General features: G+C 35.5%; 2 protein-coding genes across 2 annotated transcripts; both read right to left on the bottom strand.

The window, feature by feature from the left end:
* Nucleotides 1-9,448: 9,448 nt before the first annotated feature.
* On the bottom strand, nt 9,449-12,154 carry LOC143546430 (replication protein A 70 kDa DNA-binding subunit C-like). Its single transcript, XM_077038098.1, has 11 exons — nt 12,002-12,154; nt 11,668-11,935; nt 11,478-11,577; nt 11,272-11,396; nt 11,121-11,205; nt 10,693-10,825; nt 10,403-10,614; nt 10,202-10,322; nt 9,917-10,096; nt 9,763-9,831; nt 9,449-9,670 (listed from the first exon to the last, which is right to left on the bottom strand). Exons 1-11 carry the CDS (start codon nt 12,152-12,154, stop codon nt 9,449-9,451), a joined length of 1,668 nt encoding a protein of 555 aa, XP_076894213.1.
* A 713-nt stretch (nt 12,155-12,867) lies between these two features.
* Nucleotides 12,868-16,688, bottom strand: LOC143546429 (uncharacterized). The gene is made up of 4 exons (XM_077038097.1): nt 16,488-16,688; nt 16,324-16,406; nt 15,950-16,254; nt 12,868-12,944 (listed from the first exon to the last, which is right to left on the bottom strand). The coding sequence occupies exons 1-4, from the start codon at nt 16,686-16,688 to the stop codon at nt 12,868-12,870; spliced, it is 666 nt and encodes a 221-aa protein (XP_076894212.1).
* Between the last annotated feature and the right edge of the window lie 533 nt (nt 16,689-17,221).

Below are 17,221 nucleotides of genomic sequence, written 5' to 3'. Positions count from 1 at the left end.
TCAGCCGTTGGAAATACCTGAGTGGAAATGGGAGCATCTTACTGTGGATTTCGTGACTAAATTACCTCGTACTCCTAGGGGTAATTATGACACCATTTGGGTAATCGTGGATAGATTGACCAATAGCGCTCATTTCTTGCCGATTCGAGAGACTTTTAATTCTGAGCAGCTGGCCGATGTGTTTATTCGTGAGATCGTCTCTAGGCACGGGGTGCCGGTATCTATTGTTTCGGATAGGGATACGCGTTTCACCTCCAGGTTTTGGAAGAGGTTTCACAAGGAGATGGGCACCAAACTCCTCATCAGTACTGCTTATCACCCGCAGACGGATGGTCAGTCCGAGAGGACCATTCAGACTCTCGAGGATATGTTGTAGGCTTGCGTTATCGACTTTGGTGGTAGTTAGGGCCGTCACTTACCGTTGGTAGAGTTCTCATATAATAACAGTTATCACGCCACGATTGGGATGCCACCGTTTGAAATGTTGTATGGCAGGAGGTGTAGGACTCCAGTCTTTTGGGGTTCCATTGGTCAAAAGCAGTTGGGTAGTTTAGAGGTGGTCGAGGCTACGACTGAGAAGCTCGACAAGATTAAAGCATTTATGAAGGCCGCGCAGGATCGTCAGAAGTCTTATGCAGATAAAAGGCGAAGGCCTATTGTGTTTGAGGCTGGGGATCGGTTTATGTTAAAAGTTTCTCTCTGGAAGGCCATTATTCGTTTTCGTAAGAGGGGGAAGCTCAGTCCGAGGTTTATCGGCCCGTTCCGTATATTGGCCCGAGTCGGTGAGGTAGCATATAGGTTGGATTTGCCCGTGGAGCTCGCGGGGATTCATCCTACTTTCCATGTGTCCCACTTGAGGAAGTGTTTAGCGGACGAGGAGGCCCATGTGCCTCTTGAGGATATTGAGCTTGACAGTAAGATGAACTATGTGGAGGAGCCTATTGCTATACTTGACCGTCAGGAAAGGCGGTTGCGGAACAAGGTGGTTAATCAAGTGAAGGTGCAGTGGAGGCACCGTATGGGTTCCGAAGCTACTTGGGAATCCGAAGATGAGATGATGAGGCTGTATCCGCAGTTGTTTCTGTCGCCTCGGGATTCGGGGACGAATCCCATTGTAAGGGGGGTGGACTTGTAACCCCCGTCAAACTTCCGGTTCAATGATTTGGCGCGTGTAAAATATGTATAACTCTCGGGACTTAACCGACGTTTCTCGAGAACCTTTATGTAACCCCCGCTACATTAAAACACTTAACCTTCCTTACGAGTCGCCAAATCTTGCAAATTCGAGGGACTTGGATGAAACATATTTGTGATATATCATTAAACAAAAAAAAAGATGGAACCCTAGCTGTTGTTGCGATCGGCAGGTTCCAGCCACCCCCTCCCTTCCTTGCTTCGACTTTTTGATCGATTCCAAGCTCCTAGAAGTAGTTCAAGGTATGTACCACAATCCCCAACACTCTTTTTGTTCACCCCTAATCGTTTTGATGCTCAATTTTGCCAAAACTTTTCGTTGGACAGATTTTCGGCCAAGGTGTTATTGACCCACTTCCCGTAGATAAAAATTAGAGTTTCCGGTGTAGAAAGATCCCCAGGTATGGCATTTACATCATATTAAAATTTCTTGGTCATTGGAGGTGTTTAGGTCGGTCAATCGATTTTAGTTCGAAAACTAGGGTTTATCGGGTGTAGAATTGCAAATTGTTGAGTTTGATGCGTTGATTGATCGGGTGACCGAACGAATCAGTCTGTACAGCCCTAGGGGGGTGTAAGGGCTGTGGAAAAATTATTTTTTTGATGCTCGGGGATGTTGTGGTTAGTGCTTCGTCAATCGAGTCGGCGGTGCGCGAATTTTCGTTTATATGTTAAAGTAAGAGTTGTAAAAAGGAACCGTCAACCCTATCAACTCGGGTGACATAATCTTGATGAATGAAAAGATTTAAAATGGAATTTGGTCCATTTGGGGCTGATTCGTTTAACAAATGGTTTTAAGGTTTATTAAACGCGCATTCGACCCGATTTGATTACCCTTGGGCCTTGGGCCAAGTTGTTGGGCCTTGGGCCAAGTGTTGGCCTTAGGCCAAGTTGTTGGGCCTTGGGCCATAGTGTTGGGCTTGAACGGCCCATTAGGCAAGAGTGTTCTTATGGTCTAGTTTAGTAACGTGTTGTGTATAATTTACAGACCCTTGCTTGTGATTGTGCACTTAGGGATTTTCCTAGCTCGTTGCAAGTGTTCGATTGATTTCAGGTGAGTTCTTGATGCCCCGTTTAACTCTTTTTAAGTTTTGGGCTAGCATGCACACCTAAGTGTTTTTCTTACTTGATGAAATGTTTTGAATGGTTTTACATAGGCTTGCTAGTATTGGTAGGCCTTGGAATGTTATAGAATGTGTATGTATATATATATTTATATATATTTAGAATGGCCAATATTTGGCGAATGTTGTAGTCGTCTCGACTATTGAATGTTGCGTATGCCTACCTTGTGTTTGCATGCGCCGAATGTTACGTGTTTGGGTTGTACATTTGCTCGACCCTGAATGTTTGTAGTCGTCTCGACTACTGAATGTTGCGTGTGCCTACTTTGTGTTTGCATGCGCTGAATGTTACGTGTTTGGGTTGTACGTTTTCTCGGCCCTGAATGTTATTATTGAATGTTATACATATATATATATATATATAGGAATGCACGCATAGAGATGCTCATACGTAAGAATGACTATTTATTGGATGTGGTGACCTAACCGATGTACTTCCGTTTGCTGATTTAAAACCACTGGAATGATTATTAAAACTGTTGCTACTTATTTAAAACTTGAACTCACTCAGCTTAAGCTGACTTTGTGTGCATGTTAGTGTGAGTTTTAGGTTAGGAAGAGGATGCCTTATCGCTTGGACGTGCATGGAGCTACTTGGACGGTGAAGGGCATACTGGAATGAAGAATTACTTATGAACAGTTTATTTCAAAAGACTTTTAAAAGTTATACTTAATTTTTGATTTTGGGAACTCATTCATCTATTTACGTTTTCCGCCGAATTACTCTGTAATGCTATTTTAATGTAAAGAATTGTTTTTAAGTTTAATTATTTTTACGAGTGTTTTGGAATGAATACCAACTGTGGGGTTCCCAGGGTTCGGGGCCTTACATATAACGGTTGGTGCCTAGACAAATTTCAAACCGTTATCATAACCGAACCCAAATTACAACTAAATATAGTTTACTTTTTCTAAAGTCACATAACAAAACTAAACCAGTCACCAAATCTCTGTCATAACATGTACAACTACGTCCTAACATGTATTAAATAAAGATATAACGAAACCTGGTTTTAAGTCCGAATGACCATTAGCGACGTATCCCGGCTCCTCCTCGTCCAACTCCGAAAATAAATGGTTGTTGTTGTTGGTTGAATGGAGAGGGTGAGGGTAAGGTAGAAAAAAAAAGGATGGACAGGGAGGGGAGGGAGCCGGGCTCCAATAATATACAAACCCAATACGCCGCGTATAGACCTATACGCGGCGTATAGGGTACGATACGACAAGCCTATGACTGGCGTACAGGCTAGGATGTCAGATCGTACCATATATGTCGCGTATAGGTCTATACGCGACGTATTAAAGGGTGTGGAGGTGTCCCTAGCAGGACCCTTCTTTAAATCCTTTAAAACATAAAATACATTTTCTGACTCTTAGAAAATGTGCTGACACCGCTTAAAAACAAAAATACATATTTACCTTGAATATATATCTAATATCTTTGAACTCAAAGTCCTTGGTAACTATTTATGCTTTTTCACATATAGTTACATCATAGGTTTTGTATCAAATATCTAGATCATTGTAAGGTGTAACTTCATACCTTTACAAGGTCTGGTTTTGAAGTTTCAAACGTTATTTAAAATATTGGGTCCTTTAAACGGGTGATCCTTATAAACATTAAACATTTAATTTTACCTTTAGACCGGCGGTCACAAGGTCTCTTCTGTTTCACATAGTCCGTCAAATATTCAGTTTGATCGAGTTTTGACCAAATCGAGCTTTAGACGGGTCGTCGTAACAGTTGACGGTTTTCCTAATAAGATCATAACTTAAAAAGTACTAGCAATCACAGGAAAAATTTCTTACCTCAAGGATGCTTAAAACACTTAGTAGTGCTTATAAGCTCGCTATGATCACCACATGCTAGTGATCTCCTAACAAAGCTGGAGCAGAACGTCTTCCCTTGATTTCTTGCTTTCAAAGTTGCTAGAACTCAAAAACTCATAAGAACAGTAACATATAATACAAATTGAAAACTTACAATTTGAAGCATGACCGTTGACAGGCGCTTTAGAGGATGATGCACTTTCAGGGGTGTTGCTTTTAGACATTTCCTTGTATAATAGAGTGCAAATAGAAGTATAAGAAATAGATTTACAAAGTAAAAAACAACAATTTAATGTTATCTATTGATTTTATAATATCGATAAATTAAAATGTTTTTGTAATATGACTTCGTGTTTTAAAATTGCATATACAATTTCATTGAGCATTTACAGTTGAAAACTTGAAATTCATGCTAATGACGTAAAGACAAGGAAAATAGTTTGTAGATATTACAAAGTACAAAAGTTTTATATCTAATATGAAACTATAATAATTATGTTATATGTATATATATATATATATTAAAAATTAAACTTGTATTTGTGTTTTAAATCTATTGTAGTTAAGGACAGATTGTATATTCTTTTAAAGGTAAAACGTGTATAAATGACTTGAAAAAAATCGATGCAAAAAACTGTAAGTCCCCCCGGGGCGTCGCCGATCGATACGAGATCCGCACGAGGTCTAGGAGTGCGGAATCCTCCTAGACTCGTTTAATGGTGTAGAAGACGAAGAACACGATTACACACATACAAACACACGAACAAACACACGAACGGGATAAACACATCTGCAGATCTTTTATATAATAACCGAAACACATTACATACCAAACACGAAAACAAATGACGGCCGACCCGAGGTGAGCTCTACCTCGGGCCGTCCCACACGACTCTCCCTCTCGGTTTCTCTCTAGCTACTTGAACTGGACACACAATACTCTAATTTTCTGGATCACCAACTCTAAACAAGACACACCTATATATAGATACAAAACTTCGCGGGCTTGGGCTTGGGCCTGTAGGCGAAGTTGTTACAACTTCGCCTATGGCGAAGTTGTTATAACTTCGCCTATGGCGACGTTGTTCTAACTTCGTACTTCGTTTCCGCTGATCAGAATTGCATAGCGACGGTCACAAAATGCACCAATAGACTCCCCTTTGACCGTTGCTCTCAATTCTAACAAACACAAAAGATCATCTGTTACAAAACATGCACCAACAGACTCCCTCTTAACTGATGATCTTCTGTTTGCTCTTCAACCAGCCGTGCCTGAAACTGTCCTGTAGCTTCACAAATCTACCAATCACCCAGCGTCTTCCATATCAGATCTCCCCTTCAGTGTAAGCTTCTCCGACTATATAGATTGAGGTATTTGAAATGCATGCATCCCCGTGCCTAATTGATCATCTCAACCAATCATGTGAGTCCTTCTGACTTCACCAACACGTGAAGCTGGGCTCCCTCCACAACTTCACCAACACGTCGGCATACGATAAGGTTTAATCTTCAACTACTCAACATCAAGTGATCAATTTCATCACAAAACCACATTGACAGAATCTAACACACATGACCATTAATTAATCCGAAGCATCTTCAATCACCAGGGATAACGATCAAGAACATATAACACTTTAATTCCCGATTAAATCCAACTTGTTCCAGAATTTTCACTTTAATAAATAAGCATCACGTTTCAGGATCCAATTCTCGAACGCCTTGAAAATACCATAAATAATATGCTCTGACTGCAATCCAGTAATGACGAAATCCTTCAGTTCAATTTGACTTTCTTCAGTTGGTCAACCTCGAACAACAACAATTTCATTGCCCACAAACACCCAAATATGTGTCAATATCCAGTTTCAATCAATATCTCATTCACAACCTCAACTCCATATCCAGAGTTGACACGTATTTGTTCACACGTAAGACCAAGAGATATCAAGTTTCACTCGTTGACGGAACAACGTCTTCGGTCTCACAATAATCGCGTACACCTGGCCATACAGACGAAAACTTAATTTTTTTTTTAACTTCGCCTAAAGTCAACTTCGCCCCTCCTTAACTTCGCCTGTCCATAACTTCGCATGTCCATAACTTCGCCTAAACCCTAAAATTTAAGCGACAACTTCGCCTGAACCCCATAACTTCGCTTGCGACGGCTGTTCGGCCAAAAACGCATCAGAAACGTGCCAGAAACACCAAAACACAGATCTCGAACCATAGCATAAGAGCCTAAGGCTCTGATAACACTTGTAGGTCCCCCCGGGGCGTCGCCGATCGATACGAGATCCGCACGAGGTCTAGGAGTGCGGAATCCTCCTAGACTCGTTTAATGGTGTAGAAGACGAAGAACACGATTACACACATACAAACACACGAACAAACACACGAACGGGATAAACACATCTGCAGATCTTTTATATAATAACCGAAACACATTACATACCAAACACGAAAACAAATGACGGCCGACCCGAGGTGAGCTCTACCTCGGGCCGTCCCACACGACTCTCCCTCTCGGTTTCTCTCTAGCTACTTGAACTGGACACACAATACTCTAATTTTCTGGATCACCAACTCTAAACAAGACACACCTATATATAGATACAAAACTTCGCGGGCTTGGGCTTGGGCCTGTAGGCGAAGTTGTAATAACTTCGCCTAAGGCGAAGTTGTTCTAACTTCGCCTATGGCAGAAGTTGTTACAACTTCGCCTATGGCGAAGTTGTTCTAACTTCGTACTTCGTTTCCGCTGATCAGAATTGCATAGCGACGGTCACAAAATGCGCCAACAAAAACTAAACACATTCCCAGTTTAGACGGATTGAAACTTATAGCAGTGGGAGCAAGGAATTATTTACTTGAACAATATTGGATTTATTGATATGTAGATCTACTTTCCTAAATTTTACCGCTTCTGAAGCATTTGCATAACGAATGTTGTTTACATAAGCTGTAAAAAATAAAATAAACATATTATTAGATGATGAGTTAAGTTTAACATAAGTAACAAATAAATTTATTTACCATTAGAAATGTCAGATAAAGTAGTTCTTTGCATGTCCCCTACAAAAGAAAAGAAAAAAAAAAGATAAAAAGTTGTTGTAAGGGTTATATAATACAAAATGGAAATCTTACCATTTGAAGAATCGCCGGTGTGTGACGCTTTAGAGGAATATGAAATTTGAGGGGTTTTCCTTTTAGCCATGTCCTTGTATATCTATAAGGTGCAAATATAATTAAAGTCAACAGTATGCAGTCAAAGACTTTATATTTAGAGGTGATGGGATTCCACCGTTTGTATTACACGATTGAGCTTAATTAGAATACAAAACCTTAAAAGTTATAAAATCGAAAAAGGATTTATTAGTACTATATTTTTAACAGTTTAGATGGTATTGGTTAATAAATGCCACTAAAAAAGGTATTTATTTAATTCTTATTATTGTTAATTAATCTTTGTTTTGTTATAGCATATGCATGCAATCATACGGAAGCATAAAATCAATAAAAAGGTCTTTTTTTATATATGTAACATATGGATATTTTAGTGACATGAGGACTTAAATATTTCCTCTTCTAATTTAGGTCTAGAGTGTTATTTGTGCAAAAACACTACGCACACGAGATATGTAGGAATGCGTGTTTGTTTTATAACTTTTATTTTTAGATATCAGATATATGATCAAAGAAAAGAAATAGAATATTATTATTAACATGTATCAATTAGAAAAAATATAATAAAATTCTAATTTGTCTTGTAACATATTAAATTTGTTATGTGAAATTGCATATATTTATAGGATTATTCGTCCGAATAGACTCACATCATTAACCACTTACAACGATGAAAAGTTATCACAACTCTAAATGCCTAACAAGTAATTATATGCATATATACGACAACTGAATATAGTTGTTTTTGAAGCATAACGTAGTGTTATAATGGTCTATGGTGTGCCCTTGATTGGTGTAAAAACCAAGAAAATAAGAGCAACCAAGATTACAACCGGAATCAAGAGGAGCAGTTGCGGTGGCAATACCAACGGTAGAACAACCAACATGAATTCCTAACTTATTTAATGTATAAAGTATTTATTATGAAATATAACATTTTACTAAATAAAAATAAAAGAGTAATGAATTAGTTACTTGAATGACGAACTTTGGTGTAGTACTATGATAAAATATCACACCCGGTAGAGAAGAGCTTTGTGGAACACTCTGTGTAGAGAAAAGCTTTGTGGAACACTTTGTTTATTAAAGAATATAAAGCAAGGGCAAACAGTTTACATATATATGCTATTTAAAGTTGAAATTAGTTAGGTAAACTTTTCCATATAGGCTTACGTTAGGTAACAAAATTATTTGATATGACAAACATATTCTTTTATGTTAACAAAAATAGATTAAATTTAAAAGTTAAAAATCAATCTATGCCCATGATTTACGTTAGTAAATTTTGTCCTTAATTAAAACAATTATAAATTGGGGTAAATATATATTTATATAAGTCAAAAGTTAACATAGATAATGGATTGAGCCTAAACCAGTCAACCTAAAAAAGTATATATTTAAAATAAATTTACCTAATTAAAGAATTATTGAATGGGCGTATATTAGTCCGAATCTTTAGCTGCAGGAGTATTGAATTTTCGTCATCATAAATTTAAATTTAATGTCTATACGAAAAAAATTCTGTATTATATTGTTTTTGAATGTCTATTTTTTTTAAGTTTTTCGTGTCTCATGTTATAAAAAAAGTTCTCTTTTTAAAAGTCCAGACTTAACAGAGTAATTTGATTGAGCATAAAAATAGAATTTTTGTCATCATAAATATAAATTTGATTACTTCAATGAAAAAGTAATATCCATGTAGGTAGTTTTTTGTAGAAATATAAATTTTGTTAAAGTTTTTCGTATTTTATCTTAATTTTGCATGTAGGTACTTTAAATTCATACATATACCTACTAATGTAGAATTGTATTTTAATGAAAAAATTAATTAATAGTAATTGGAAGATTTTTTGTAGTAATTATACTTTAAGGAAGTGAAATATTATTTGTCTATAATATTAATTTGAAGTTTTGCCAAACATATGTACCACATAAAAACATAGCAATAACCAATCATAAAATTTTATCAAAAAAAGGAATCTCCATGTAGTCAAACAAAAAGAAAAATCCACAACACAATCAAAACAGAAAATATAAAGAAACATAGTCTCAGCAAACCATGCAAAAAAAGACAATAAAAAGGAAAGTTTTTTAAATTAAATAGGAACCGACTACTACTTCTCGGTTTTAGGAATCAACAGCGTCTTATTCCAATTTGCATCACGCAAATCCTTTGTGTGAATCTTCTGTTGTTTAGTTGATGACAGAGCGGATGACTCGTCAACGTCGTATACATCTTCAAGATTACGCTTCAAATCAACACTGGCAGCCGTGCCCATACTTTCATTGCTATTGGAAATCGGGGTCCCATTGTCAGCGGTACATGAAATAGAATCCTATATAATAAAAAAAGTAAGGAATTATAAGTTCAATATAGTTAGTTTGATTTAAGTAGATAGCGAAAACATAAGTAAAAATAGTAGATAACCTTCAAAGAAACATCCGTCTGTAATGGCAACTCTGAGTTACTTGGGTTCACCGAATCAGAATCTTCAACCTTCATTTTGTATGTAAACTCACATGCTTTACATGTACAGTTTTGACCGGTTTATTATATATAAATGAAGAAATTAACAAATTACCTGATTATTATAGAAATTCTTTTCGAGCTTTGAAATAATGTTTAGATCTTCAGTCAGTTTTGTAATGGAAAAATACTCAGCATTGTTATCAAGATTATAGTTCTTGATCTCGATCCTAAAGGCGAACTTTCTTTCTAATAAAACGTTGAAGGCAGCAGGAAGAGTTAAAAATTCAGCCGACTGTGAAAAGCATCAAATGTTTTAATTTCAAATATAAAAAGTTATAGAATTTCACTATTATAGTAATGTTATTATAAAACGATTCAAAAAAGACAAAAAGTTTACTTGTTCCTGTTCGTCCAGCACGTCTTTAGCAATTCGTCCTATAAGCTTGTTAGCCTCCCGCTCAAACATTGTAAGAGTCACAGTCCCTGTGCAATCCTGGACTCGTATGGGGATCTTGTATCTTAAAAATATGATTAAAATAAATTAAAAAGATAAAACATGGTTAATATTGTAAAAAAAAAAGTTAAAAGATTTGAGAACCTAATCATAGGAGATGATACAATAGTCTGAGTGCAATTGTCATTGAGACATTTGTACTGCTTCGCCACTTCAAAATCGGCTGGATTCTCTCCCTTATCAATTCTGACGGTTGTGGTTTCAACTCCATTTTTACATAAATCACAACTACGATAATTCCATGATTTCTCAATGCATAGAGCTTTGATCTTACCAACAACAATAAGGGATTTAACCTATCCAGAAATAAGAGAATTTTAATAATGATGTTTCAATGAATCTAAAAACAAAAAATTTAAAAAACAATGACATACCTCTTTGATTTCGTTAATTTCACGAATGTTGATGAAATCAATATCATTAAGAAATTCGTCTTCCAGTGACGAGACCATAGAGGTACCAACGGACCGATGTGAGGATGTTTCTTCACCAATGTTAGACAGGAAACTGGTGTGATGAAACATTATTTGTTATAATGAGTAGGTAACTTTTAATAAAAAAAAATCAAGACTTGTGGATGGTCTATTTTCATGTGTTACCGTGTTTTGATAATAGCTTTTATCAAAACAGAATCAATTTTTAAATAATACTATTACAATTGTACGATCACAAATTTGGTATGGAAGAATGGGCTGTACAGATTATATTTTTAAATTATAGCATTACAATAATAGTATTACCTTTAGAAAGTAAAGGTAAATATAAATGTTAATTATTTTAAACATATATAATAACAATGTACCTTTTCTTAAATTCTAGGATTTCATCAATTGGTGAATTTATAAACAACCGCGTCGCATCATAAACATTAGAAACAGTCCTGTTATCTGTAATAACATAAATTCGTTAGTTATTTAAAGTACAATGAAATAATGACATGATTTTTTACTTACGTCCGTATATATGCAGATTTCCGAATTGAAGAATTAGGAAAACATGAGCCTGTTGCTTATTTTGCATGTAGTTCAACATTTGCTGACAGTATTCCTCCCACAAGGTTAATATGATGTGTCTACCTCTGTAAGATTGTTGATATGGATAACATAAATATAGTTAAGTGCAAATGAATAAAAAAAAAAGTAAAATTTGAGTTGCTTACTCCAGATCTTCTAATTTGATCTCCATCTTGATTGCTTCTTTGCCACCTCTTACCGGTTTCTTCTCCACCTCATAGCATTTGTAAACATATCCAATAATATCTAGTGTGAAATAAAGTTAGAGCGTTAAGAGTTTTAATGTGTGTTAAACAATTAAGAGTAAATAATAAATAAAATAATACGGTATCTAACCGAGTCTAGTGTACTGAGGTAGAGGGTCTTTTAAAATGGAACCAAAATTGGTGAATTCAAAACCATACTTGGAGCCTTTGAAGGTGGTGCATTTTTTTAGGTCTGTTTGCCAACGGAAAGAAATTTTATGGCCATTATCCACATGCTTGATTTTTGCGTCATTGTCGGCCAGTGTGGGCCTAAAAATGAAGTAGCACTCATTCTCTCGAAGATGTTCTTCAAACTTAGGAAAGTAAGTTTTGAACACGCTTGCCTGCATCTTTGTTCCCTGAAAATTTATGAAGTTGAGAGTGCTGAATATTATAAAAAGAAAAAAAATTTGGTAAATATTTACCTCCTCATCCATTATAATCATTTCAATCGACCAAATTTCATTAGGGTTCTTGTTGTTTGGTTTTCTCCATAGTCTAACAACTCGAACTTTGATTGTATAGTTTGTCTTGGTAGCATCAAGTTCCCTAAGTTTGATCAAATTTTTTGGCTCCATGTTTCCGTGTATTAGAGACATTGTTAAAAAAAGGTGTTGTATTTCGTAAGTAATAAGATATAACAAACTATATAAATTAAAGGGAGAGAACAATTGAATTACCATGGCAGTTAGATCGACTTCGATGGTGATGAGGGTGGATTGTTATTAAAGCAAAAACTATAGCATACCGGCGGTCCGAACATGCTGCTGCAACACCGGAGAAGTGGAATCGATTAATGCCTAAATACATAATGAAATCAGTTTAGTGTTTATATAAAATAAATTTAACGAACAGCGAATGTAATCGAGTTGATGACAGAGTAATATAACTTGATCTAACTTAATTATATAAATAACTAACGAACACCGAAGATGACACTTATTCATCAATTAATGCCTAAGTACATAATGAAGTCGATTTAGTGTTTCTATAAATAATTAACGTACACCAAATCAAATGAGAAAGCAACTATAACATACCGGCGCTCCGAACATGCTGCTGCAACACCGGAGAAGTGGAATTGATTAATGCCTAAATACATAATGAAATCACTTTAGTGTTTATATAAATAATTAACGAAGACCGAATCAAATGAGAAAGCAACAACTATAACATACCGGCGGTCTGAACATGCTGCTGCAACACTAGAGAAGTGGAATCGATTAATGCCTAAATACATAATCAAATCGATTTAGGGTTTATATTAATAGTTAAAGAACAACGAATCAAATCAGAAAGCAAAAACTATAGCATACCGGCGGTCCGGACATGCTGCTACAACACCGGAGAAGTAGAATCGATTAATGCCTAAATACATAATCAAATCGATTTAAGGTTTATATTAATAGTTAAAGAACAACGAATCAAATCAGAAAGCAAAAACTATAGCATACAGGCGGTGGCGGTGGCTGGTGCGGTGGCGGTGGCGGGTGCTGCAACACCGGAGAAGTGGAATCCGGTGACAAAACGGGGTTGGCGATGGCGGTGGCGGGTGTGGGTGCGGCTGCAACACAGGAGAGGAGACGAACGGAGATGAAGGCATTCTACAGCCTGATTACACCAGTGAGGAGGACATGAAGGATGAATTAGGGTTTGTTTGAAAGATCTGGTGGTAACAATTAGAATCGGGCCGGGTTAATGGTTTCTAAATGGATTGTGGACATAGGCGGGAATGGATGAGTGAGGGTGGGCTAAATGAATGACACGTGGCTAGAGGTAAGCTTTATTTATTTAATTATATAGATTTTTATAACAAATCAGTTAAATGAGTAGGGTGAATATAAACAGTTGAAAAATCCAAACACAAGAATTTATCCGATTCAATGTTTTATTGCTTTGGCCTACTTCAAAAATTCTCAACCAAGTGGTGGTTGTCCAACGCCACGGCTCACCTAACAATTTTATTGTTTTATTTCTTACAAAATACGGTATCCAATTATCCATATGCATCGAACATGACACCATTTAGTATTTAACTTTTAAATATTTTTTCGTTTGGTAAAAATAACTATTTTGGACTTTCTCTCTTTAGAAAGAGCTACTTTAAGAATTTTACCTTTCTTTTTCATACCCCATGACCAAATCTTCGTTACTAGCATCGTCAGCCATTATGATTTGCAACCGGACAAGTTTTGACTTTATTTTGTAGCTTCTTTCTAAAAGTAAAAACCAATAAATTGTGCAATTGACCCACCATCAGTCCTAAGAATAGTAAATGCTTAATCAGTTAGATTTGTGCTTTGAAGGCTATTAGGATTTTGTTGTGGCACACCTGATATTAGGGGTTTGGAAGTATGATCAATAGTTAGTACTCTGATTTCAGTGAACACAACAGAAAACATTTATTTTTTAAACAATTGGATCTTTGATTAGAATACTATTATCCAAAATACCCTTGGTTGGATACAAACGTTCTTTTAAATATCTACATATTTTCAGATACAAGGATTTCAAAATAAAATTCGTCGAAGGAGTCGTCAATTCTTTCAGCAAATCTATCCATGCTAATCATTTATTTCTGATTACCCAAAAATACGCTTTAAAAATACATTAGCACAAGCTGGTGGATAACTCCGACAAACTTAAAATATGGTTTATAAATATTTAAGTTTTGACACACAATCCAATAGCCAGTATCATGTTAGGACTACGACGAACCTAACTTTCCCACTGGTATGCTTCCATGAGCTATTTTTACGTATTTCTACTACTAGGTTACTTGCTACCGTTGTAAGATTTGATCCAACTATACATTTACTTGTGACCTCAGACATTTTATGACTCATATAAGTGAATAAACGTATCCATGCTTTGAAAGAGTTTAAACACTATAAAACGATTAGGTGTATTCACCTTATATAATTCATTGAAATGACAGTTACGTTTATAATTGTTTAATTTCCTTTGACTTATAGATAAACCATATGTTTGATTCGAATACCTAGATTATCATAAGATCTAGCTTTAGGCATTTGCAAGGTTTAGTTTTATGAATATAAACCTCGTATAAAACATCAGTTTGTTTATTGGTTTAAATTATATATCTTGAAAAAAAAATTATGTTTTGATTCCTACACATACTGTATAAGGGTTTGTAAAATATCTCACCGTCTATGAGTGCATGAAGATATTATGCATGAAGAAACTATTACACAGACTTTGTAGGTGATCACACGATCCATATAATTAATCATTGTTCAAATAGAAAGTACTACATACCTTAGATGAACAATTATAATCATTGTTGCTCTCCAATTGATCTGCTCTTTATCTTAGGGTGAGGAGAGTGGATGTGGACTCATGGTGTCGATCAGGAACACCAACTCACCTCCTTGCAGTGACGGATCTAGAACTAAATTTTAGGGATAACCTAAAAATTTTTGTTTTTATCATACATTCAAAAAATAATAAAAAAAAGACGATAACAAATAAAGTTAACACACCTACCAAATAGATGATCTCTCCTCTAAGGCATTTGATAGCTTGAAATCGAGCCATTACATCATCTTCTGTTACTTTATCAAATGTTTCTCTTTCGATCGCATAAACTAGAGCATTGTTCAAATAATCGTCACCCATTCGATTGCGTAAATCCGTCTTGATAAGCTTTAATTTAGAAAAACATCTTTCAACAGTTGCAGTTGCAACCGGTAAAACCAAAGCTAGCTTCAATATCCGATATACCAAAGGAAAAGAAAGATTTTCCGGTTTCCACCATTAGACGAGCAAAATGACGTATTCCATCCAATTTTGTAAATCTTTCATCTTCCTTTACAGAGTGATAGAAGACATTAAGCTCACCCAAAAGACAGCCTCTTTCTTTTGTAGTAAAATTGTTCTCATACATCTAAGAAAATGCAATTATCTTAGACGTGCCAAACTTAGAAAACCGGTCACAAGGATTTAAACCCGACATGTTTTCTAGCAAAGTAGCTGTTACCTCATTGAATCGACTTCCATATTATTGAATTTGCATATCCAAAACCGTATTAAAAATGTTAACTTCAAAATGATGTCGCTTAGTAATGACATTCTTTTGGTTTCTAGCCTTACCATACGTTTCCGTCATATCTAGCATCTTGATATTGTTTTTTACACAAAAAGAAGTTACTTTTTCCAACATCGAAGCAAACCCGTTTTTACTTAAATCATTCAATGCTCATTTTGTTCCATTTATCAACTTAGCCGCTTCTAATAAGTTTTGACTCTTTTTTTTAAGATGTTTTTAAAGGACATTTGTGTGCCCTAATATATCTTCCATCAAGTGTGCATAAAAAACAAATTCAAGTTTTTTTTGAAATATGATAGAATACCTTTTGCATTAGATCGTTGTTGAGTAATATCTCCTTTTTTAATATAACGTAGCACGTCAACAACTTCATGAAATAATCTAAGCAAACTTATGATTGTTCTATGATGAGAACCCCATGTTGTATCTCCAGCTCGTACAAGGGAAACCTCTTGGTTTAATCCTTTTCCGGTCTTAATTTCACCTTTTTGAATTTCTTTTTCTACTCTTTCTTTTTTTGCCTCCCGTATCATATCTTTTCGTGTGCAAGAAGCAGAAAACATATTAACAATCATGGCAAGGTATTCATAAAAAGTTTTTAACACCGGTCTGCTTTTATGCAACAGCCACAGTCACTAACTAAGTTGATGAGCAAAGCAATATATGTGATGTGCTGACGGATTATCTTTCAAAATCAAAGCTTTTAACCCATTAAACTCTTCTCGCATGTTGCTTGCACCATTGTAACCTTGACCCCTAACCTGTTTTAACAAAAAGAAACTATAAGATAAATTAAATAATCTCTATTAAAGTTTTTATAATTAAAGTATAAAACTTATTACTTGATCTATGCTCAACTGGTTACTTGCTAATAAAGAAACAATGGCATGCTTAAGTGTTGAGGAAGATGTGTCTTTCACATGAGCAATTCCAACAAAACTCTCTTTAACAACTCCAAGTTTATCAACATACCTCGCGATTACAGCCATTTGTTCCTTTAAAGATACATCACTAGACTCATCTACTAACAAGCTAACAACCATTGTCTTTAATTTCTTCGTAAATCATTCAATAATCTCTTTTTGTATTGATGGAGCTATCAACTTATTATTCTTTTTTGCATTCCCTAACATGTACTTACCAATATCCGGGATATTTTCACTAATCAACTTTAAAGTTTCAAGAAAAAGAGTCTTCCGATTCATTATGACCACAGAATGATAAAGAATTTTCTAGCAAGAATCTGGTACTACGAACAGAATCCATTAATCGAAAACGATTTCCAATCCTTTCTTCTTTACTTTGCTTATTGAATTTCTCATGAATGAATCGTTTTTGGTTCAAGAGGTTGTCACATTTTTGCATCACCTTATTATGATAACTGTCAACCAACCCAACATGTTCTTTTAAAGCACTTGGTTTACTCCAATTACAAAAGCCTTCAGTTGAAAAAGTATCTCTTCCGCCTTGATTACCAACGATTTCTTTAAACAAGTAGCAACATAAGCAATATGCCTTGTCTACTTTAATACTATACTCTAACCACGGATATTTATCAAACCATTCTACATTAAAA

Source organism: Bidens hawaiensis, unplaced genomic scaffold, assembly GCF_021521415.1.
Source record: "Bidens hawaiensis isolate Kalapana, Puna unplaced genomic scaffold, B.hawaiensis_p1.1 tig00014338_1, whole genome shotgun sequence".
Taxonomy (NCBI): Eukaryota; Viridiplantae; Streptophyta; class Magnoliopsida; order Asterales; family Asteraceae; genus Bidens; species Bidens hawaiensis.
This window is presented reverse-complemented; position numbering and strand designations above follow the sequence as displayed.